The 24,042-nt window shown below is 61.4% G+C and overlaps 1 protein-coding gene across 2 annotated transcripts; it reads left to right on the top strand.

Moving 5' to 3' along the window:
* Positions 1-634: 634 nt before the first annotated feature.
* Positions 635-22,364, top strand: PTCH2 (patched 2). Of its 2 annotated transcripts, none has more exons than XM_069862948.1 (24): positions 635-776; positions 1,608-1,800; positions 11,709-11,898; positions 12,011-12,080; positions 12,253-12,344; positions 14,166-14,361; positions 14,462-14,583; positions 14,935-15,082; positions 15,310-15,441; positions 15,520-15,675; positions 15,797-15,889; positions 15,979-16,104; positions 16,189-16,307; positions 16,420-16,825; positions 16,913-17,225; positions 17,528-17,670; positions 17,771-17,951; positions 18,526-18,743; positions 19,228-19,365; positions 19,506-19,648; positions 19,908-20,007; positions 20,396-20,638; positions 21,161-21,574; positions 21,676-22,364. In XM_069862948.1, the coding sequence occupies exons 1-23, from the start codon at positions 717-719 to the stop codon at positions 21,572-21,574; spliced, it is 3,996 nt and encodes a 1,331-aa protein (XP_069719049.1). In that variant the 5' UTR covers positions 635-716; the 3' UTR covers positions 21,676-22,364. The 2 variants fall into 2 exon arrangements, with proteins under 2 accessions (XP_069719049.1, XP_069719048.1); XM_069862947.1 differs by having other exon boundaries at positions 18,460-18,743.
* The last annotated feature ends 1,678 nt before the right edge of the window (positions 22,365-24,042 follow it).

The raw sequence follows: 24,042 nt of genomic DNA, 5'->3' as shown, positions 1-24,042 counted from the left end.
GAAAGATACTCCTTCTCGGGGTGCCTGGGAGAAGGATGCTCCTTCTTGGGGTGCCTGGGGGAAGGATACTCCTTCTTGGGGTGCTCATGGGAAGAAGGTTACTCCTTCTTGGGGTGCCTGGGGGAAGGATGCTCCTTCTTGGGGTGTCTGTGGGAAAGATACTCCTTCTCGGGGTGCCTGGGGGAAGGATGCTCCTTCTTGGGGTGCCTGGGGGAAGGATACTCCTTCTTGGGGTGCCCGGAGGGGGAAAGATGCTCCTTCTGGGGGTGCCTGGGGGAAGGATGCTGGTTCCCGGGGGTGCCCGCGGTGAGCAGGACGCTCCCTCCCGGGGGTGGTTGCCCCGCTGCGGGGGCTCCGCTGCCCGTGGCGGTGCCGGGGGCGGGGGGGGGGGGGGGGGTCGGTTCCCCCCGGGGGTGGGGGGGGGGGGGTCGGTTTGCCGTGGGTGCCGGCGGGGGGCGGCGGTGCCGCCGTGTGTGGCCGCGGCGTTGCCAGGCAGCGGCGATGGGCGCTGCCGCTCGGCGCCGGCCAATGGGAGCGGCGGCCGCGGCGCCCCCCGCCCCCTCCTCCCCTTTAGAGGCGCGGCGGGCGGGCGGGCGGCGGGCAGAGAGCGCGCACCGGGCACTGAGCAGGCACCGCCGGCCCTGCCGCCCGCATGGGGGCCGCCCTCGGCCCCACTTAACCGGGGGGCGCCCAGCCCCGCCGAGCGCGCACACGCCATGCAGGGCGAGCCCGACCGCGCCGCGCCCCGCGCCGCCCGCACCAAGAGCCCCGCCGAGGTGAGCGGAGTCGGGGATGGGGATGGGGAATGGGGGGGGGTCTCCTCGGGTCCCTCGGGGCGAGTTTTCCTCGGGTCCCGCCCCCGCCCGGCCCCTGGTCGGGGTCGCCCCGCATCCCCCGGCTCGATTCCCGGCTCGGGGTTTGCTCCATCTCGGCTTGTTCGAGTCCTGCGGGTCCTTCCCCCTCTCCTTATCCCCCTTCTCGGGGTCCTTAATCCCCCTTATCTCCCATTTTGGGGGCCTTAAGCCCCCGCGTCCCCCGTCTCGGGGTCTCTCCCCCCTCCTCCTAGTCCCCCGTCTCGGGGTCTCTCCCCTCTCCTAGTCCCCCATCTCTGTCTTGCTCCGTGTCCCTCCAGACTCGGGGCTCCCCCCATACCCCTCTCCCAGCTCCGAGTTCTCCTGTATCTTACGACTCGGGGGTAACCCCCGTGTCTCCCCATCTCGAGTTTCCCCAGCGTCCTCCCTAGCTCAGGGATCACCCCTTTATTCCCCAGCTCAGCGTTGCCCCCTTCCCTGAGACCCCCCATTTTGGAGGTTTGACCCCCCATTTTGGTGTTTGTCCCCCCCTATTTTGGGATTTTTCCCCCTGAGCGCCTCCATTTTAGGGTTTTCCCACCCCCCAAGCCCCCCATTTCAGGGATGCCCCCCACCTACCCCATCTCGGGGTTCCCCGTGTCCCCCTCCTTGGGCACCCACGCTCTCCCTCTCTGGGACCTCCGGCACGGTGGGTACGGCAGGAGTCCCGGAGCGCGGTGGCTGCGGGCATCCCCGCTTCGTTGGGCGAGGGCTGCCCTTTGCCCGCTGCCATCCTCACCCTCGCCCTCTCCGCAGGGCAGAGCCGTGGTGCGGAGGGCCCCGCTGTGGCTGCGGGCCCGCTTTCAGGCGCTGCTCTTCGCCCTGGGCTGTCGGATCCAGCGGCACTGCGGGAAGGTGCTCTTCGTGGGGCTGCTGGTGTTTGGGGCGCTGGCCGTGGGGCTGCGGGTAGCCTCCATCGAGACCGACATCGAGCACCTCTGGGTGGAAGGTAAGCGCGGCGGAGCCCGTGGGAAGGGACCCGGTGTGGCTCTGTCCCTCCGTGGGGCACGGAGGCAGGTGACAGCGCGGGAGCGGGGCAGGAGGACAACCCAGGAATGGCAGGAAGATGTGCCAGGGGAGGTTTAGCTTGGATGTTAGGAAAAGGTTCTCTGCTCGGAGGGTGGTGGAGCCCTGGAACAGCTCCCCAGGGAAGCAGTCATGGCGCCAAGCCTGACAGTATTCAAGAAGCTTTTGGACAATGCACGCAGACACATGGTGTAAATTTTGGGGCTGTCCTATGCGGGGACAGGAGTTGGACTCCACGAGCCTCGTGGGTCTCTTCCAGCTCGGGGCGTTCGGCGGTTCTGTGCAGCCGGGATTCCCGCGTGCGAGGCTGCGGAGGACGGGGATCCCGTCTGCGCGGCGGGTCCGTGATGCTGAGTAGCGAAGGGACCCCCGTGCGCGTCCCCGTGCTGAGCTGCGACTGTGCCTCCGCGCCAGTGGGGACACGCAGGGATGGCGTTTGGCACCAACCCCCACGCGTGGGCACCCCCTTCCCACGGGAAGAGCCCTCGGGCACGCTGGCAGCCCCGTACCGGGATGGGGCAGCGGGCAGGGTCAGGCAGGAGCAAATCCCCGTTTCCGAGTGGAAGCGGCTGATCCCCCCCCAACCCCTGCTCCTTTGTTATTAATAAACTCCAGCGTGGATTTTTGCTCTCTTCAAACTGCAGCTCCGCGATTCGCTTCGCCTGTGCCTCCCTGCTGCTTCGGGGGGGTCCTGGGGAGGGGGTGGGGGGCAGCACCCCACATCGCACCCTGTCTCCCTGCCATCCCCTGGCCTGCAGGGGTTTCTCCCCGGCTGGGGTCCCGGCGGGGTGCTGTGCAGGGGCAGATGTTGCTCAGCGGAGGGGTGTCAGCCATCTTTGTGTGGGAGCGCTGCCTCCTCCCCCACGCCCCGCTCCCTGTGTGGTCCTCAGCTACTCTTGGATTTGGTTCAACAATAGAAGCAACTTTGCTCTCCCACCCCCTTTTTTTTTTTTTTTTTTTTTATTAAGGCCCTGCGCTCCCTCGCTGCTTGCACACAGATGCACGCACGCACCCCTGCCCAGGAATGCCCAGCTTTCCCACCTGCTCCCCACTCTCATGGGGTGTTCGCCTGTCCCCCTCAGATCTCGTCTCCATCACCCCTTTCCTCTGCGACACGTAGCAGAGAAATCCAGCGATAACGTCGCGACACGTAGCAGAGAAATCCAGTGATACCTCCTGGTCCTGCTGGAGCCTGAGCAGTGGCTGCTGCGGGAGGGATGCGTGGTTGGTTCCCTTGCTCCGCGTCGTGGCTTTGGCTCCATCGGATTTGTATTGTGCTTTTGGGGTTGCATGGAGTCAGCACTTTGTGCGGCCGCGGTCGGAGCTAGGGAAGTGGCTGTGGTTGTTCCTGTTGGGGGAGAACGGGACTTGTGGCTCACCGGAGTAGAGAGCGGGATGGAGAAAGGGCTGAGCCTGGGAACTCTGGAAGTGCTGAGAAACCCAGCTTTTCTTGCACACGCACTCCACGCCCCGCTGTGCTTCCCTGCTCGCGTGGGGACAGCCAGATGGGACTGTGGTGGCTCTTGAGGGATATTTCCCCCGTGCTGTGATGTGGCCGTGACACGGGTGCTGGGGGTTTTTCCAAGGAACTGGCTCTTTCTTATGGCTGGAGCATTTTTCTTTGGTGTTGAGAGCTGTAGTGTTTTTAACTCACAGTGAAAAAACCGCAGACTTGGGGTGTCCTGCCCCTTCTCAGGCGATGGGTGCGCTGGGGTTTGCACACAGCCCCTGCTCTGGATCTGTAACACCTGGGGACGGGGATGGTGTGTGATGCTCGGGATGCTCTGCAGGGTGCTGCTCTGGACAACCCCTTGGCCTTCCTAGGAGGGCTCTTTCTCTGGGAATGTGCACTTGGGGCAGACCCCTCTGCCTTGCTTCTGGGTGGCATGGCCCCAGCGAGCTCAGGGAGGCTGTCCTCAGGCGTTGGCACTAGCTGCAACCACCAAGGGCGATGTGGCTTTAGTCCTGCAGAGTGCCTGACGGGCATGTGTGGGTCAGGTCATGGAAGAAAGGTTTGCAGTAGCTCTTTCAGTCTCGTGAGTCAGCTGTGGGGCTGCCTCCCTTACCCATAACCATCTGTGGGTCCTTGCCTCTTTGCTGACCTCTGCTTTTGCGTTTTCTGGTGAGATCAAAGCATCCCACGGTCCCTTGGTGTCCTTGGGTGTACCCAGCCCTCCCTGATCTCTGGACCCTGTCCTTCTGTTGTGGGGATGTACATTACTGGGGGGCAGGACACAATTTCCCTGGCTGTGTGGTTGTCTCCTGAGCACTGGAAGCAGCTTTGGGATTTTTCTCAGCCTCCACTTTCTCCTGTTCCTGGATTTGTGGCAGGGTGGCTGGTGTGCGTTTCCCTCTGCAGTGAGCCGGGTACAGCTGTGCCAGGTTGAGGCAGCACAACTCTTGCCCTTGGGCTGGCAAAGTTGGTGCCCTGTCAGCCTGGCCCCAAAACTTTTGCATCCCCAGGGTGTCAAGGGACCCCAGCTCCTGGTCTCTCTGAAGCTTTTTTAGGAGCGTGGTCCATCCTGGCCCTGAGACATAAGGTGTCTAAGGGGCAGGGTGTGTGTGCAGGGAGTCCCAGTCCCATTGTCCTCAGCCCATAGATCCCAGCTCAGAGGCAGGGTGACTGAGTGTTCTGGGAAGCCTCTGATGGATCCCTGGAGCTGGTCTGTACCAGATCGCCGGCCTCTCCCCGGGGCTGGGGGTCGGTGCTCCCAGCAGAGTGTGACCCCATGCCAGGCTGTCTCTGTCACAGGCTGAGCTCAGCCCTCTGGGGCAAAGGAGGGAAGGGAGATGCTTTCTGTGGGGGCACCACGCTGCTGTCCCTATCCAGGGGAATAGGAGGGGCAGCCCTGCTTAGCCTTACACGGCTGGGGTCGGTGTTGGGGCTGTGCTGATGACAGGTCCCCTGCTGGGTCCCCCTCAGCCTGGGCTGTGACCCCATCCACCATGGGGAAGCGCAGGGTGCCCTGTCCCGTTTTATGGGTTGTGCCATGGGCTGGGATCTGGCTGGGGGATGCCCTGGGGTTGTGTCTGACCCCCACATCTCTGTTTGGCCGATGGAGGGAATCCATGTCACCCCATAAATTGGACTCGACTGTGGAAATGTTCAATTAGGCTCCTCCGAAGCAATTAGCCACTCAGAGGCTTTGAAATCCTGGCTAGTGGCGAGTGTTGAGTTACCTCTAGACACCTGGCAGCTGTTCCCAGCTCTCCCAGGGCGACTGTAGGGCCAAGGGGCCGGGGTGGTGAGCTCCGGGCAGGCAGAGCCCTGGGTGGTGAATGGGTCTGTCTGATTTATAGCGCTGAGGGCTGGTTCAAAGGAAGGCCGGGTTAATTCCTAACCGGAACAGCTCAGCGCCCCGCGCAGCCGTTGCACTCTCAAAGAGCTGCCGAGTCTCCCTGGAGAAGACTCGATCCTCTCCTGGAGGGGTCAGGGACACCCCAAATGTGCTGGTGGGATGAAATAGGATGCACGGTATGGGGGCAAGGGGAATTTGCTGCCTCGTTCCCAGCTTGGGACATGAAGCAGAGACATCCTCAACGCCCTTGGCGATAGTTTTTGTCCTTCCTTGACCTCTGCAATAGGACTTGGCACAGAGTGTCCTCTTCCTGGCACCCAGGGAAGGGCTGGGGTGCAGCCCTGGGGCTTCCCCTACCGCAGGGGCCAGCAGGAGATGAGACCTCAGCTGGCTTTGTCTTTGCAGAGCGAAGGGCGTCAGGAGTGGGAAAGCCACGATGAAAAGCCAAGCGTGGGGATTTGGTGCCTTCTCCCCCATGCCCCTGCCCTGGGGAGCTCGTCCGCATGGCCCCTCTTCCCAGCCACCACCCCCACTGTTTGTGGTGGGATGTAGGGCAGCAGCCGTAGGAGAAGCGGGGTGCTGTGGCCATTTCTGGGTGGGCACGGGGAGAGGTGGGTGGTCTCGTTGCTGCCGGTGGGTGGGTTTTGTAGGGTGAGAGATTGGTACAGAGGCTGAGAAAGGAGCAGGCGAAGCTGGGTTGCAGGGCTCGGGGGGCTGCGTGGGGCTGGTGCCAGCAGCATGGGGGGGGCTCCAATGGCAGTTTGTTCCTGTGGTGGGTCAGGGAGATGCCTCTCAGGATCCCTTGCACCCGAGTGACATCTCCTGGGCTGCCCCATCCCTGCTCTGTCCCCAGACAAGCATCCTGTGGGGACAGGGTCCCTGCTCCTCTTGGGGTTCAGTGGCACCGGTGTCGCCCACAGGGTGGGAAGGGGCTACCAGGGGTCCCCAGTGCTTCCCTGGGGACCCTCTTCCCTAGCACGGTGGGATTTTTCCTTCAGGACTCTACAGTCTCTCTGTTCGCAGGGTCTGGGCGTTGCTGAGACCCCCTCAGGGCCTCCAAACTCGGGGGCTCAGAGGCGCGAGGGGCAGCCAGGGCGTTGCTGCCATTGAGCACCGAGGTCCCTGTTATCCTAAAATCCTGGCTGGCTCTGCCCTCTGCTCCAAAGCATCTTTTCCTCTGCAGCTCCGGCTGGCTCTGAAAGGACCTTTCTTCTGGGGAGGGGGCGGGGGGCTCACCCAGCCACTCCTGCCTGCCCAGAGATGGGGGGCAGGCAGTTCGCCTTTATTTATTTATCTTCGGGAGGCGAGCGTGAAACCTCTTGCTTTTCCTTTTCCCTTCCTTGACAGCTCAGTCTGCTTTTTTGGGCTGGAAAATTTTGCTAATTAACCCAAAAAGCCTGGTAGACTCTTTGCAGATGGCTGTGGCTTATCTCCCCCTATCCATTTCACTTTGCTTTTCAACTTTATATCTATAATATTTTTCTAATTCCTAGAAAGCATGTTGGTGGGTTGTTTTGTTTTTTTTTTTTAACTTAGACGTATCCGTGGACTTAGGGAGGGGGCTCACTTTTTGCGTTTTAAACGTTATTTGGCGGCTGGGAGGGGGGCAGCGCCAGGGCCCGAGAAGAGGGTTTTATTATCTGCCTCTCCCTCGGGCCTGGAAAAGTGGTCTGAGTTCAAAAAATTCATTTCTTGCCTGAATGAAGCCAGCAATGTGGAAAAATTTCACCATTCAGAGGGGGATGAATGTATGTTTCAACCACACATTAAGTGACATTAGCAAGCAGTGGAGTGCCTAATGTGGCCATTTTTCACAGCAGCCAACAGAGGGGGTGATTAGCATAATTAGTACAGGCAGCCCTATACATATGGAAATGGCAAATGCCTAAATGCCAACACCAGTGGAAATTTATGTCAATGCTGACAGGAGTCTTAGTGGTGAATAGTTCCCAACTGAATCTCCTTTCCACCACCACCCCCCTCCTTTTTATTTCCCCCCCTCTTTTTCGGGGGTCGCGCTGTCCCCTCGGTGCCAGCCGGGGCGGCGCGAGCTCCTGGCTGCCCCCCTCGCTGTGCTGGGAACCGCTGCCCCGCGATTTGGGGTAATAAAGACATTAATTTAGCTTCGCCGTTAAACAAAAGGGTTTGGCCCCAAATGGGCCCTTTCAGTCCCTCCGCCGCTGGCTTTTTGAAGGCCTCCCCCTCTTCTCTTGACTTAGTCGGGTGGCGGGAGCCCCTTTGGTGGGGTTTGGTTTGCTCAGAGGCTCCTGGGAAGCAGCGAGAGCCCCCAGTTCATCCCTTGGCAGTGCCAGGGAGACCCACCTGCCGCCCACCCACCTATCCTCCCCTTTCCTCGGGGCCAGCCCGTGCGGTGGGGTGAATGGGGCCGTGAGGATGTGTTTTGACAGGACGAGGCCGCGGGGCTCTTGGCGAGGCTGGCGGTAGCAGCCGGGACAGGTAAAAATGGCTCTTTCAGCGTGCCCTGGGCGAGACTTCCTCCAGAGCAGCATGGGTCCTTTCACTGCCTCCCTAATCCAGCTAATCCGCCCCACAACACTTTGAAGGTGGCCTCCGGCTTGCGCGCTGCGCGGCACGGGGAAGCGGCCAGCTGAGGGATGCTCGGGGCGGTGCCTTGGGACCCCCTTCCACCGGGATGGAGGATGATGTATGGGATGGGGGATGATGCCCTTATCTCTCCGCTGCCGCTGGGGGCTTTCATTGCCCAGAGGTGGGCATATCTGCTGGTGGGATGCGCTCAGTCCACACCACAGGATGGCACGAGAGTCCGCTGCTGGCCCCCACGGTGCCCTTTGCTGCAGCTGGGGGGTCCTGCAGAGGGGAGTACCCATGGGAATGACTTTTCCCAGGGGATCTGAGCATGCCCTTGCCCCCCCATCCCAGCTGTGGACTTAAGCAGGGGTTTCTAGCCCTGGCGTTGGGTTGTTGTGATGTGGAAAGGGGACTGGTCCCCAGGAAAACCACTCAAACTGCCTCCAGCTCTTCCCTGGCTGGTGGGCACGACTGGAGCAGGGGTCAGGGCTGGCCTGGTTGTGGGGCTTGCTGGCCCTGGGACAGGGCTTGCAGCATCCCCTGTGCACTGGCTAGACCTGGAACTCGGTGTGTTTGTCACTACCTTACCTAGTTCTGTTACCACAGACAGGAGGACAGGATCTGGTTTTTGGAGGCAAAGTGAGGACAAGGTACCCAGGCATGCTCCCTCCCTGCCACCCTGTCCCACCTGGATCAGTGGCAATGGCTGATGGTCATGCCTGGGTGCCACCTGCATGGCAGTGGCGCTGCCCTGGACCACGGCCTCTACCCACCCCAGGAGGACACAGGCTGGTCCTTGCAGCAGCGTACATCATCCTGGGGAGCAGCAGAGCCTCTCCATCGCCCTCCCTCACCTCCAGCCCCTCTGCCTTTGCCAGGCAGGGAGGGAGGACTCGGTGTGGGGCTGGCAGCCTGCCCTGACCCACTGCCCTCCCGGTGGCTCCTGGGCGTGCTGCCCCGGCACACTCAGCCCACTGCCCCTCATCCGTGGGTGCTTGGGGACAGGGTCCCCACGGGGTTTGCCCACCTCCTGCCCTGGGTGGGCACAGTGGGATGTTCCCTTGCTGTCATGCCAGGGAGGGGGGCTGCGTATGGGCGAGCCCTGTGCAGGGGAGGGTGCAGCAGGACCTGGCATGGGCTCCTCTGACCCCAAACCCGCTGAGCTGAGTCCTGGCAGTGCTGGCAGCCTTTGGGGGAGCTCAGATCAGACCCCTTCCTGCTCAGGGGGACAATGCCTGACCTGGTTGGGAGAGTGGGGGGGGCTGGCACCAAGCAGGGACCTACTGGGGCACACGAGGGCACAAGCTGGTCCCACTGGACAAGGGTGAGGTGACTGCAGCACTGAGGCTGCAGCCCAGGGTGTTGTGCCAGCAGTGATGGGGGCAGGGGGGGGGGCAGCTCAGACAGGGTGGCCAGGAAGGGGCAGGGAGGCTCCCGCCCTGCTCTATAATTTTGTTGTGGATGCTATAATTATGGGGAAGGCACCCCTGGTGTGGCCCGCGGGCGGGAGGCAGTCACACACACAGCCACCCTTGCTGCTGGGGGACCCTGTCCTCTCCCTGGCACCCGCACACTCCTTGCTTGGGGACAGTGGGAGCCTGCTCTGCGCCCTGGGTGTTTAGGGGGGGCATGGCAATTCCATCCACCCTCCAGCCCTCACTGATGCATTCCTGTATCCTGTGACCGCACAGAGCGAAACCCACAGCCAGTGGAACTCAGGAGTGATGCTCAACCCAGGGAGGATGCTCACGCAAGGCATGGCTGCTGCCTGGGACCATCCTGCCCCCATGCCCTGCCGTGGGGTTTTGGGGAGCATGGGGGGATTCCTTTTCCCAGCATAGGGGTCCAAGAGGGGGTGAAGCCAGGCCTGCCATGGAGCAAAGTGGTCTCTTAATAAGCAGGACCTGGGTGCCTGATTGGAACCAGAGGGCCCTTTGCATGAAAAAGCCAAGGGCTCCCTTTGTTAATTGGGATAAAAAAAAAAAAAAAAGAGAGAGAGACAGAGAGAAGAATAACTTACATACAGTTCCTCATTAACGTGTTCATTGTTGGTATTGGGGTGCCCCCCCCACCGCCCCCTCCCTGGGCCGGGGGGCTGCGTGCAGCGTGGGGCGTCTCGCCCCGCTCTCGGCTCTGGGCTGGCCGGCCGGCGGGCGCGCGCCCGTTTGAAGTGTCCTTGGCAGCCCTGTGTGTGCTGCCTTGTCTTTTCATGTTGCTCTTTGGTTAATTAGGGTGTTGGAATTTGAGGCTTCCTCACGGCCTTTGAAGCTTGCTGACGGCTCGCAGTGCCCTGTTCCAAATTAACACTAATTACAAGGGACGGCTTTTTAGTTTTTCTTTTTTTTTTTTTTGTTTTTTTTCTTCTTTAATTTTTTGGGGGGCTCCTCTCCCACTCCACGCTTGCAGATGCGCAGCTCCTCCTGCATCCCCTGGGAGCAGTGGTGATGCTGGGCACCCCCCACCACCACCAATCGCAGTGTCCCACCACCCACCCGGCTTCAGCTTGGGTGGCGAGGCTGAGATCAGAGCAGCTCGGCGCACCTCCTGCCTGACCTCCCAGCCTGCTGGGAAGGGGATGGGTTCCCCCTCACCACCCCGTGACACCTTGTCCCCTCACTGTGGGTGCTGCTGTCCCCTCGGAGACACACAAAAAGGCCACAGCCGTGTTGTCCTCCCGCTTCCCAGCCCTGGCACAGCCTCTATCCCAACTGGCATCTGATGGACACCAGCTGCTCCCCAGCCCAGCCAGGAACAATAAAGATGCTTCCCCCTCCCCGTTCCCAAAAAGCAGGGAATAAAACCCAAAAAAACCACCAACCCATATAATAAGTCATTAAAAGAGAAGATTCTGCTCCTTATTTGTGGTCTTGCTCCAGCCTCCTCAGTGCTGGCAGGGGCCCAGGCCTGGCGGGGCCCCCGCCTTTTGCTGAGGGAGCGTCCCAGCACAGATGAATCCTGACCCCCCCGTGCTTCTCCAGCACCCGGGGCTGGGCAGGAGCCGGCTTTTCCCCATCAGTGCCCTGATGCCGGGCACCCTGGTGGGTGGCATTGGAGTGGGGACTACAGCCAGCATCCCCCCCAACCTCTGGGTGGGGAGCAGGGTGGCTGGATGTTGCGCTTTGGGTCTTAGGATCAGCCTCCTGCCTTCCCCTGGGCTGTGTCATCCCTGCTTTGCTGTGCCGGGAGGGATGGGGAAAGCTGTCCCGGGGATGCTGCTCCGCCATGCAAAAGACCACGCAGGGTTCGAGCTCAGCCCAACTGCGCCGGCGAGGGTGGGAATTTCCCTTCTGCAAATAAAATTGGTGGCTTCTCCCGGAAACCTCAGCCCTGCTGCGCTTAGAGCTCTTCCGCTGCCTTCGGGGATGGATCCTAGAGCCTTGGCAGGAGGAGAGGGGTCCTGCAGAGCTCCCCAGCACCGTGTCCCTCCCCTGTCCCAAAGATTCTCCTGGGGCAGCTGGCGCCTGCAGGGAGTTTGGAGGTGCCCATCTCTCCCTACGCCCATCCCTACCCTCCTTGGGGTGCCAGGGAGCATCTGGACAGGGACAGGGTGGGATGTTTCGCTCACTCTGTTGGCGTCTGGTTGTGTTGGGCATCTGTGGCGCAGGATGCATCCCACATGTCTGTTCATGAGGTTTTTTGCAGGGAAACCAAAACCAATGAGCCACTCCAGGGCTGGAAATATCTGTATTGGTGGGAAGGAGGATGCCTGGTCCGGCATGGGGTGGGATGCTCCCTGCTTGGGTCCCAAGGCACACAGCAAATTGGGAATCCTACAGCAAGAAGCCCCCTGCTTGGGTCCCAAGGCACACAGCAAATTGGGAATCCTACAGCAAGAAGCCCCCTTAGGATAACATGGCACCATCTGATGCTGCCAGGTTTCGCTCCCGCTTTGTCCCCTTCCCCAGGCATCCCGGTGGGCAGGTGGGGTTGGTGGGATGGGGGTTTTTGGCACCGACAGGACCTATTGTGGTTCCCTCTGCAGCGGGCAGCCGGGTGAGCCAGGAGCTGCGCTACACCAAGGAGAAGCTGGGCGAGGAGTCCGTCTACACCTCCCAAATGTTGATCCAGACCCCAAAGCAGGACGGGGAGAACATCCTGACGCAGGAGGCCCTGCAGCTCCACCTCGAGGCGGCCCTGGCTGCCAGCAAAGTCCAAGTCTCGCTGTACGGAAAGTGAGTCCGGCTCCGGATGGGGGTTTGGGGACCCCCGCCGTGTCCTCCACACCCCTTGCTGTGTCCCCCGTGGGATGGTGCCTGTCTTTAGCTCCTCTTTCTGCCTTTCCAGGTCGTGGGATTTGAATAAGATCTGCTACAAGTCAGGTGTCCCCATCATTGAGAATGGCATGATCGAGAGGGTGAGTGCTGAGCATGACGTGGTCCCCAGGGAGCCCCCACCAGGGGATCAGTACCCCAAGAAATGAGCAGTGGATGGGCTGTGGTGGGATGGGGATTGTCGATCCATTGGGGAGGGTGCAGGGGGGGCCTCATCCATCCCTTGCTGACCTGTCGCATCTCCTCCTCCCACAGATGATAGAGAAGCTGTTCCCCTGTGTGATCCTGACGCCGCTGGACTGTTTCTGGGAAGGTTCCAAGCTGCAGGGAGGCTCAGCGTACCTCCCGTGAGTGTTTGGGGCTGTCCTGGGGGGAGCAGAGGAATACGGGTGGGAGCAGGGGCTGTGTCTGTTCTCCTCATGCAGCCTGGTCCCTCGGTGCTGCTTGCTCGTCCTGCTCAGCCCCAGGATGGTCCCACCACCATTGCTGATCCTGTTGGGTCAACAACCCAGGGACAGGTCTCTGTCCTGTGCACCTGGCAGCAGTGGCACACGTGGCACATCCATGAATGGGGATGCAGGACAGAGCTGCACAAGCAGGTGTCTGGGGCCTTCTCCTTGCAGCACATCTGAGGAGAAAACACGCTCCTGAGCTGTGCTCGAGGACACAGAAGATGCAGAGCCCCGGGGGTGGGTTGCAAGTGACTCCCAGCCAGCTCTGTGCACCACAGTGGTGGGGCCGGGGATCCTGGGCTGGGCAGGGGGGGATCCCCCCCAACATTCCTTCTGTTTACACGTGTGTTTGTCCAGGAGAGCCGGGGCAGCTTGTGCATTGTCAGCAAACGCAGCCCCATGCTTTCTCATGCTAATGCTGCTCTGAAAGCTGCCCCTTGCCAAACAGATGAAATAGTGGCCTTATTCAGGCTGCTGCTGGATGGGAGGAGGGGGAAGGGGCCACAGCATCCCCAGCTAGGACTGGGGGACTGGCTTTGCTCCCCCCAAGACCTCAGGTTCTCCCCATCCAGAGTTGGGGAGCAGCTGGTTGCAGGAGCCGGCGGGGCTGGCGTGGATGTGCCAAGTGGGATGCTGGTGGCATCGTCTGCCGGGGTGAGCGACATCCTGGTGCTGGGACATGTGGCAGGCAGGGTGGCACCCGCAGCAGCGGTGGGACCCAGCTCTCTTCGCAGCTGGGTGAGCGGGTGCCCGCCTGGGCACCCCGGCTGAGCACCCGCCAGCCCATGGGGACTCGTCCCCCTTTTTAACGCCGAGGGGTGAACTGGGGCGGGAGCTGGGAGAACAAAGAGCAGCAATCTATGGAAAGACAAAAGGATTTGCCCTGGCTCAGTGAAGCAAGCGAAAGCAGATAAAAGGGGCTCTCTTTGGAAGCAGCAGCAGCTCCGGTTGGTATGTGGGAATCTCGAGCGGCGGCTCCGGCCCAGCCAGCCTTCATGAATTATTAGGCTGCGTTTCTCCCCAGAGCCCACATTCGCTCAGGGCTTTTTCTTCCCCTCTTTGGAGCGCTGGGCTGTGTTATTGGCGCTTTTTTTGTGTGTCCTTTCTGTCTTAAAAAGAAGCCAAGCGAGGCTGAGAGCTGGCCGCCAGCATCCTGGGCTAGGATGGGGACAGCAGAGTATCCGCAGGCAATGGGAAAGCTCCTTTTCCCGGCTACCTGGGTCCCATGGGGTTCTGCTGAACCTGGTCCGCACCATCCTGAACCCCTGGAAACAGTGCCGGGTCCCCAAACTGTGCTTGCGGGGAGATGGCAGGAAGGGCAGGAGGGGTTGTAGGGAGCTCTCTCTTGCCTGTTCCCCTCTATCAAGATGTTAGCGTGCGGGCAGTAATCGGCCTGACTGCTTGCACAAAGCGGGGCCGGGCGGTGGGGCTGGCTCCCCCCGCTTTGTCCCAGCCTAACAGGATCAGGCACGCTACTTGACTCAGGGCACGGCCTGCTGCGCTGCACAGGGCATGGGGGATGCCGCAGGCAGCCCCGGGAGGGGGTAGGGAACGCGCTAGGGACTGATGCGGCTCCTCTGCATCCTCACATCCTGCCTTCGAGGGCACCCTGCGAGCCTGCAGGCACAGCCCCAGGTCTGGGGTGGGGTGGCAGTGGTGGTACTGCAGGTGGTTTTCAGCATCCCTCGTCACCCCGGTGCCTCTCTCTCTCCCCAGGGGCCGCCCAGACATCCAATGGAGCAACCTGGACCCTCTTCAGCTGATGGAGGAGCTGGGGCAGTTCACATCCCTGGAAGGCTTCAAAGAGCTGCTGGATAAGGCAGAGGTGGGGCAAGCGTACATGGAGCGGCCCTGCCTGGACCCCCAGGACCCCCAGTGCCCCCACAGTGCTCCCAACAAGCAGAGTCAGCAGGTGGGTCACAGTCTGTGGGGACCAGGCGAGGTGCTGGGGCTTGCTGCAATCTTCCCTGCCCCACAATCCTGCGTCTCTAACACCTCCCTTCTGCCCACAGAGCCCTGACATCCCAGCTGAGCTCTCAGGGGGCTGCCACGGCTTCTCCAGGAAGTTCATGCGCTGGCAGGAGGAGCTGATTTTAGGTGGCACGACCAAAGACTCCCAGGGCAAGCTGCTACGGTGAGAGCCGCTGCGGTGTAGGGGAACACAGGCACAGTGCAGGGGCCCAGCCACAGCGCTGACCCACGGGGATGCTTTGGGGCAGGGTTCCCTTATCCTCATCATCATCTGGTGCCTGCGGGAACCTGCAAGAGGGGCTGCGGGGCTGTCTGGGAGTGCATGTGAGGCTGATGAGTGCATAGGCCTGGTGAGCAGGGCAGTGCTTCCAAGCAAATAGGGTGGGATGGGATGCTTGGGGCCCTCTCCTGGGTGTCCGCGGAGGGGCTGGGAGCCATGGGGTGGGGGATGGACCCGTTCTGGCATCCTGGAGCGTTGCAGTCGGTCCCAGCAAGGTGCATACCTGTCCTCCAGCGCCGAGGCCCTGCAGACCATGTTCCTCCTCATGAGCCCCCGGCAGCTCTTTGAGCACTTCAAGGATGACTACGAGATCCATGACATCAGCTGGAGTGAGGAGAAGGCAAGCGCCATCCTGGAGGCCTGGCAGAGGAAATTTGTGGAGGTGGGCACCGGGAACAGTCCCCACATGGGGCTGGGCAGGGTGAGCCGGTGCGTGGCATCCCCTTGTGCTGGGGTTTTCCTCTGGCCGTGGGTCCTGGCACCAATCTCTTGTGATCCAGTGTCCCGACGGACACTCGGTGACACTGACACCCTGGATGGCTCAGGGTGGGGGATGTACTGGGGAATGGGGGTGGTCTTGACTCCTCTGATGGGTTGTGCCTCTGGCAGATAGCGCAGGACTCCATCCCACCCAACGCCACACAGAGTGTCCATGCTTTCTCCACCACCACGCTCAATGATATCATGAAGTCCTTCTCCGATGTCAGCGCCATCCGGGTGGCTGGAGGTTACCTCCTCATGGTGCGTGTGTCCCCTCTTTCTGTTCCCCACTGTCCCTTCTTCACCCCCCATCCTTGCTAAATTGCTGTGCTCTTCCAGCTGGCCTACGCCTGCGTCACCATGCTGCGGTGGGACTGCTCCAAGTCCCAAGGGGCTGTGGGACTGGTCGGGGTCCTGCTTGTGGCGCTCTCCGTGGCCTCTGGCCTGGGGCTCTGCTCACTGCTGGGCATCTCCTTCAACGCAGCCACCACCCAGGTATGTGCTGCAGGAAGCCGGGTACCGTGGGGTTGGTGGGACCCTGGGGGCTATGGGGTGGCTGTGTCCCCTCACAGGCGGTGGCCATGTCCCCCTGCTGATCTCAGCTGCTCTCTGGCAGGTTCTGCCCTTCCTGGCTCTCGGCATCGGTGTGGACGACATGTTCCTCTTGGCTCATGCCTTCACTGAGACTAGCCAGCACATCCCCTTCAAGGTGAGCACCAAACCCTGCCTGGGGGCTCCCTGGTCCCCTCCTGCTTCCCCACAGCCGCTGTCATCACTTCCTCTCTCTTTTCCCCACAGGAGCGAACGGGCGAGTGTCTGAAGCGTACGGGGACCAGTGTGGCTCTCACTTCCGTCAGCAACATGATTGCCTTCTTCATGGCAGCCCTGGTGCCCATCCCTGCCCTGCGTGCCTTCTCCCTCCAGGTGGGCTGGGCTCCCTCTCTCGGGGAAGAAGGGTGGGAAAGGGTGGCCAGACCCCAGTCTGACATTTCCCCCGGCTGCCCACAGGCTGCAGTGGTTGTGGTGTTCAACTTCGCCATGGTGCTGTTCGTCTTCCCTGCCATCCTAAGCTTGGACCTGCACCGCCGGGAGAAACGCCGGCTCGACATCCTCTGCTGCTTCTACAGGTAACCCATGCCAGGCTGCTCAGGATGGGGCTGACCCTGCAGACCCCCTGAAAGTGTCAGGTGGCTCTGCTTCTCTCCCTCATTGCTCTCCTCCTTTCCTCTCTTCCTGCAGCCCTTGCTCCTCACGGGTCATCCAGATCCAACCCCAGGAGCTCGCTGACGCCAATGACAACCACGCCTGCCACCCCTCCCCTTATGGGCACCCCGGCATGGCCACCAGCACCCAGATCACCACCACTGTGCAAGCCTTCACCCGGTGCGACCCCTCGGGCCATCACGTCGTCACTGTCCTGCCACCCACCTCCCAGGTGTGCACCTCACCTGCTGTCCTCCTGCCCCCCACTGACCCCCTGGGCTCGCAGGTCTTCGCCCCGTCCAGCTCCACGCGGGATCTGCTGGCCCAGCTGGATGAGGCCAAGGGCGGGCGGGAGTGCGTCCCCCTCCCCTTCTGCCGCTGGAGCCTCGCCGACTTCGCCCGGGAGAAGTACGCCCCGCTCCTCCTGCGGAGCCGGACCAAGGTGAGACGGGGACAACCCCGGTGGTGCCACCTCAGGGCAGGTGGGTGGGTGGCATGGGACCCTGCCTGACCCCCGCTGTCCCTGCAGGCGGTGGTGGCGGTGCTGTTCGTGGCGCTGCTGGGGCTGAGCCTCTATGGCACCACCATGGTGCACGACGGGCTCTACCTGACGGACATCGTGCCGCGGGACACCAAGGCACATGCCTTCATCTCGGCCCAGTTCAAGTACTTCTCCTTCTACAACATGTTCATCGTCACCAAGGGCGGCTTTCACTACCCGGGTGCCCAAGCTGCCCTGCTCAACCTGCACCAGGCCTTCAGCACCGTAAAATACGTGGTGCGGGAGGGCAATCGTGACCTGCCCAAGATGTGGCTCCATTACTTCCAGGACTGGCTTCGAGGTGAGGGACACCCCTCTTCTCTCCATGACCTTCCCCACCCTAGTGCCCTCTTCCCTGCCCAAGGGCCCTCTTCCCTGCTCAAGGACCCTCTCCCCAGCCTACGTTCTTCCTTCTGTCTTGGGAATGTCTTCCCCGGTGTGTGGCACCCTAGGGAGGGTGGTCCCCTGATGTCCCCAAGGTGACCAGCAATGCCAAGCTGAAAGCCTGGGGTTTCTGTGTGCCTCTCCCTGGTGCACATAGGGTGCCATACATGGATGGTGGCCTGGCACAAAGGACACTCATCCCCTGCGCCGTGTCCCCAGGGCTCCAGGCCACCTTTGACAAGGACTGGCAAGCTGGGCGCATCACACACGACAGCTACCGCAACGGCTCTGAAGATGGGGCACTGGCGTACAAGCTCCTAATCCAGACCGGCAACAAGAAGGAGCCCTTCAACTTCAATCAGGTGTGTGGGGAGGGGGTTGGGGCCACTGGGGCGAGGATGACACTGTGCTCGGTGCCCTGCTCGTGCCTGGTGCCTGCTCACGCCCCTCCTCTCCCTGTAGCTGACCACGCGGCGGCTGGTGGACGAGAACGGCATCATCCCCCCCGACACCTTCTACATCTGCCTGACGGTTTGGGCCAGCAATGACCCCCTGGGCTTCGCTGCCTCGCAGGCCAACTTCTACCCCCCGCCTCCCGAGTGGATCCATGACAAGTATGACACCACGGGCGAGAATCTGCGAAGTGAGTGAGCGTGGTGGGCTCCCCGTGGCCCCTTCCTGCCCCCCTGCAGAGGACCCTGCTCCCTGCACCTTTGCTGCCCCACAAGCATCCCCTAGAAGAGAAACCCTCTGCATCCCTTGTCCCGTCAGCAGCCTCCAGTAGAGAAACTGTCCTGTGCTCCCCTGCCCCTCAAACCCTGAGCATCCCACTGCACACTCCCCCTGCCCCTTCACCCTCCTGCTGCAGCAACATCCCCATGAGCATCTCACCACAAAAAAGACCCTGCGCACTGTTCCCCCGCTGCCCCACAAGCGTTCTTCTACTCCCGGTGACCCCCTACCCTATAAACCGCCTCCTTCTTTTCCCCAGTTTGTTCCTTGCTTGCTTCCCCGCCCCCTGGTACCCAGCCAAGCGTTGGGCTGCCTGGGCTGCCCTCAGACTGGTGTGGCTGGGGTGCCCCTGTGTTGTCCACCCCCCCGTGCTGCCTGTTCTGCCCTTACCCCCATCCTGCCCCTGCTCTCCTCCCCAGTCCCAGCAGCCCAGCCGCTGGAGTTCGCCCAGTTCCCCTTCTACCTGAGTGGTCTGCGTCACACAGCCGACTTCGTGGAGGCGATCGAGAGCGTGCGGGCCATCTGCCAGGAGGCAGCCGAGCGCCACGGGGTGCTGAGCTACCCCAGCGGCTACCCTTTCCTCTTCTGGGAGCAGTACATCGGCCTGCGGCACTGGTTCCTCCTGGCCATCAGCATCCTGCTGGCCTGCACCTTCCTCATCTGTGCCCTGCTGCTGCTCAATCCCTGGACGGCTGGCATCATCGTGAGTACGCACCCCGACACACGTGGGGTGGAGGGAAGGTCCAGCTGTGCTGCCCTTCTGATAGGAGGGAACTGGGGACATACAGCAGTGCTGCCGTCCTGCTAGGTGGCCCTGGCTACCTGCTTTGTGAACGCAGGGCAGCCAGGGACACCATACGGAGGTGGCAGTTGTGGGGGGACACCCATATCATAGAATCATAGAATCATAGAATCATCAGTTTGGAAAAGACCCACTGGATCATCGAGTCCAACCATATGGAGGGATCAGGGACATCCCTTATGAAGGGAACATACGTAGTGGACAGGGGTTTGGAGACATCCACACACAGGAGGTTGAGGGCTACCCCCAATGGATGGGACTGAAGGACACCGTAAATAGAGGGGAGAGAGGCAATAGGGTGAGTCTGCCCTATTTAGATGACTAGCATGGGACAGCAGGCAGTAGGGACATCCAGTGACAGCCTCTCCTCACTGCCCCCCTCCAGGTCTCCATCCTGGCCATGATGGCAGTGGAGCTGTTTGGCATCATGGGACTAATGGGCATCAAGCTGAGTGCCATCCCCGTGGTCATCCTCATCGCCTCGGTCGGCATCGGCGTGGAGTTCACTGTCCACGTTGCCCTGGTGAGTGCAGACAGACCCCTGCCTCGTCGTGGAGCACCCCAATTCCCACCCCGCGGCACCCCCTTGGATAATGCTGATGTGTGGCCACATCATGGATAGTACATGGAATAAGCCCCACGTGATATTCCCATCCCATGCAGGGCTTCCTGACGGCTACGGGGAGCAGGAACGTGCGCTCGGCTGCAGCGCTGGAGCACACCTTTGCCCCTGTGATGGATGGTGCTATCTCCACCCTCCTGGGTGTCCTCATGTTGGCTGGCTCCGAGTTTGACTTCATCATGAGGTGTGTGCTGGAGAGGGGTAAACCAGCTGCTTGCTGCCCCCAAAAGCCTTTTGCGGTGGGGGCTGGTGAGCGTAACAGCCCCACTGGGGCTGATGGGGTTGTGGGGCAGCTGGTGAGGACGTGTTTTGCTGGGTGTACCTGCCCCATCTTGCATGGAGGCTGCGGAGACATGGTGGGGCTGGGGTGTGTGGGGTGTTTGGGGTGAGATGGTTTATGGGGGCTGTGCCCGCTTACCCCCTCTGCCCGCGGCTCCCCCCAGGTACTTCTTTGCGGTGCTCACCATCCTGACACTGCTGGGGCTGCTTAATGGGCTGGTGCTGCTGCCCGTGCTGCTCTCTGTCATCGGGCCACCCCCTGAGGTATGAGACCCCCATCTCATCTCTCCCTATCACTCCCCCACCGTGTACCCACATCCCCCATTGCCCCTTCCCCTTTCCCCTTCCCTTATACTCATCCTGGCCTTGCCCAGTCCCAACCTTGCTCTGTACCCACCTCAGCCCATCCCTCATCCCATACCATCCCTACTTTACCCCATCGTTTCTCTGCTCCGCATCTGCTTGACCCTGTTCCTGCCTTATCCCATGCTCAGCTCCCCCACATCCCCCCGGACCCCGTCTGACCTCATCTCTACTTCACCTCGTATCTCCTTCACCCCACGCAGCCCTCACTCCATCCCCCCTGCCAGCCTACATTCCTCCATCCCTATACGTCCCCAGTCCCTCTGACACTGTCCTCTCTTCTCTCTAGGCATCCCTGGTGGATAACAGCCTCCGCCTGCCCCCGCTGGAGGCAGTGCCCCCGTGCCTGGGTGCCAGGGGGCTCTACGTCAGACGTGCCCCAGCCTGGCCTGCCACCTTCCCCGACCCGGACACGGAGTGCTATGTGGAGGGTGTGGGGCCAGGCAGCCCCCGAGGGCCCTTCATTGTGCCCCCCACCCCAGCACACATCCTGCTGGAGGCCGGCAAGGACCCCAGCTTCCCCCGTATCACCGTGAGTGTCTGCTCGCCAGGGCATCGCCACCTTCCCAGCATCTTCTGGGAGAGGGTCATGGGGAGAGCCAGAGAACGGAGGGCTCGTGGGTCCTCAGTGGGGCTGGTGGGGTTGCCAGGGGGATGCTCGGGGTTACTTATCATAGGATCATAGAATCACCAGGTTGGAAAAGACCCACTGGATCATTGAGTCCAACCATTCCTATCAATCACTAAACCATGCCCCTCAGCACCTCGTCCACCCATCCCTTAAACCCCTCCAGGGATGGTGACTCAACCACCTCCCTGGGCAGCCTGTTCCAGTGCCCAATGACCATTTCCGTAAAAATTTTTTTCCTAATGTCCAGCCTAAACCCTCCCTGGTGGAGCTTGAGGCCATTCCCTCTTGTCCTGTCCCCTGCCACTTGGGAGAAGAGCCCAGCTCCCTCCTCTCCACGATTTCCTTTTAGGTAGTTGTAGAGAGCAAGGAGGTCTCCCCTCAGCCTCCTCTTCTCCAGGCTTATGCTCCGTGTCTCCCCTGCAGGTGCTGAAGCCGTACAAGGACAGCCCAGATGTCCAGGGGAAGAAGGAGGCTCCTGGTCCGCAGCCTGCACCCTCACTGCCTTTTGGGGAGCCGTGCCCCGCACCGCCCCGAGACCACCCGCAGCCCTGCCCGCTGGGCACCCGCGCAGGCCCTGCCACAGCCCTGCCCGCCTACAGCACCCACCTGCAGGGCCCCGCCGGCAGCTACACCACCGTCACGGCCACCGCTTCGGTGACAGTGGCCCTGCACCCCACTCTGCCCGGCTCCTACCCCACCTTCAGCCATGAGGGCTTCACAGACGGCGAGCGGGACTGCCTGGAGGAGCCCAGCGTGCCCGGCACCGCCGGCGCTGCCGTGCCTGATGCCTTTGAGATGCAGAAAATGGGACGACGTGGAGCAGGTGGCCGCCGCTAGGTGAGTTTGGGGGCACGGGCATGCGACCCCAGGGCTCACGTACGGCGGGGTGGGTTTGGAGTGACCCCCCCGATCCCCTGCCACGTTCTCTTTCCCTGCAGATTTCCAGCTCCTGGGTCGAACATCTCCCCCGTGCCTGGTGTGCACGGGAGGCTGCAGAGCGGGGTCGCCCGCATCGTGCTGCTAATCACCGGAGCGGCGACGTCCCCCGGTCTCAGCTGCGGAGGACTGGCCCCCCACGCCCCCTCGGAAGGGGCTCAAGAGGGCAGGCTGGCACTTCTATGCAAGCTGTGCGCAGGCCGCCTCGTGCCTGTGTGTCCCCACTGGGGCTGTGCCGATGGTGCCGCATCCCATCACCCAGGGTTTGGGGTTACCCTGCACCGGGCTTGTTGCCCGACTTTCCTCCCCCCCCCCCAGAAATGGAAGCACTAACCCCCTCCTCTGTTTCTGGAGCTGCTGGCAAGGTGGGCTCGGTGCCCTGCCAGCTCCCCCTCTGCGGGGTCACTGCCTGCTCTCCATCACCCCCTCTGGGGACCCCTCCACCCAGGCTACGTGCTGGGGTGACCCAACAGAGTGTCCCCCACACGTCCCGATAAGGGGGCAGCCCCAGAGCCAGACGTGCCCTGGGGTGCCGTGGGCAAGGCCTGGGGTGGGCACCCCCCCCCTTTATTTATTTCAAAGGGAAACTATCTATAGAGAGATATATATTTTTAAGCTTATTTTAAAAGATTTATTTCTCAGCCTACGGCCTCGCCCGGCTGCCCAGGGTGCAGGCAGGGAGGGGCAGACCCTTTGCTGGAGCCCGAGGCTGGAGCACGAGGTTCGTGCCTCCACTCCATGGGGTGCTGAGTGGCCTCGAGCAGCTCAGCCCCTCCAATGCGCTGCTCCGTGCCTCGGTTTCCCAACCGGCGAGCACAGGAGGGCTGAAGATCGGGGTACGTGCTGTGGTAGGAGCCCCACGGCACAGGCAGGGTTTTGGAGGGTGTCCTGGGGTGGTTCTTGCTGTGCCAAGCCCCTGAGCTTTCCCATGGTCACAGCCCCTTGTGCCACACGTGCTCTACACCCTGGTGCCAGCAGACGCTGGTGGGTGCCCACGGTGCCACTGGGCACATCTCACTGGGAAAGCATATTTCTCACCACGTCCCCGTGCAACGGGGCTGTCCTTGAGGCCAGCCCCTGTCCCTGTCCCCATCCCAGGCACTGTCCACGCCGTTACCCAGCACTTTAACTCCAGCGGTGTTTGCTGTGCCTGTGGCCCCGGACCCCCCTGCTTCCAGACGCTGCTGCTGAGCTGGGGTGGCCTCGGGGACCCTGTCCCCGTGCCAGGCGTGGGCACGGTGGGCAGCCCCCCCTTCCCCCCAACACGCCATCTAAGTTATTTATATCAAAGAGAGCAAAGGTTTATTTTTGTAGTTTGTACAGACGGTAGTGGGGACTGAAGGTTTATTTTTAAAGAGTAAATATATATATTATATATAAATTACCTGCCGTGTCTGACTCTTTCTCCTCGGTGGGGCAAAGAAGGGGGGATGCTGAAGACAGACCCAGTCGTGTGTGTGCATGCAATGGGGTGTGAGGGGTTTGTGTGCATGCTGTGGAATCAGAATCACAGACTCACTAGGTTGGAAAAGACCTTCAAGATCATTAAGTCCAACCATCCCTGTCCACTACTAAACCATAGCCCTAAGCACCTCATCTACCCATCTTCTAAACACCTCCAGGGATGGTGACTCAACCACCTCCCTGGGCAGCCATTCCAGTACTGGATAACCCTGCTGGTGAGGAAATTTTTCCTCAAGTCCAATCTCGCATTAGATCTGACATCTGGAGAAGCGTGTGGCTCGGGACAGGGGGGCAGCAGTCTCTGTGTTTGTGTGTGTGTGTGTCCCCCAACCTGGGGTTATGAGGGGTTGGGGGCTGCTTGCAGGACGTGGAGTTGGGTTTGGGTGCAAGGCGGGGGGTGTCACTGGTCTTGGTGCAACGGTGCTGGGTGAGTGCAGAGATGCTGGGGGTCTCCCCTCCCACTTAGAATCATGGAATGGTTTGTGTTGGAAGGGACTTTAAAGTATTATCGAGTTCCAAACCCCCAGCTAAGGGCAGGGACACCTCCCACTGGACCAGGCTGCCCAAGCCCCATCCAACCTGGTCTCAAACACCTCCAGGATGGGGCAGCCACAACTTCCCTGGGCAACCTATGCCAGTGCCTCAGTGCGAAGAATTTCTTCCTCATGTCTGACCTAAATCTTCCCCCTTCCAATTTAAAGCCATGCCCCTCACCCTGTCACTCCATGCCCTTGTAAGGAGCCCCTCCCCAGGTGTCCTGGAGCCCCTCCAGGCTCTGGGTGCAGCGCAGCCCCTCGGCCGCGGGGGGGCAGCACGGCCCCGGCCAACAGACACACTTGGAGTCAAGGAATGGGTTGGGGTGGAAGGGACTTTAAAGTATCCAGTTCCAACCCCCTGCCATGGGC

The sequence above is a fragment of the Phaenicophaeus curvirostris genome, chromosome 8 (genome assembly GCF_032191515.1).
Source record: "Phaenicophaeus curvirostris isolate KB17595 chromosome 8, BPBGC_Pcur_1.0, whole genome shotgun sequence".
Classification (NCBI taxonomy): domain Eukaryota; kingdom Metazoa; phylum Chordata; class Aves; order Cuculiformes; family Cuculidae; genus Phaenicophaeus; species Phaenicophaeus curvirostris.
This window is presented reverse-complemented; position numbering and strand designations above follow the sequence as displayed.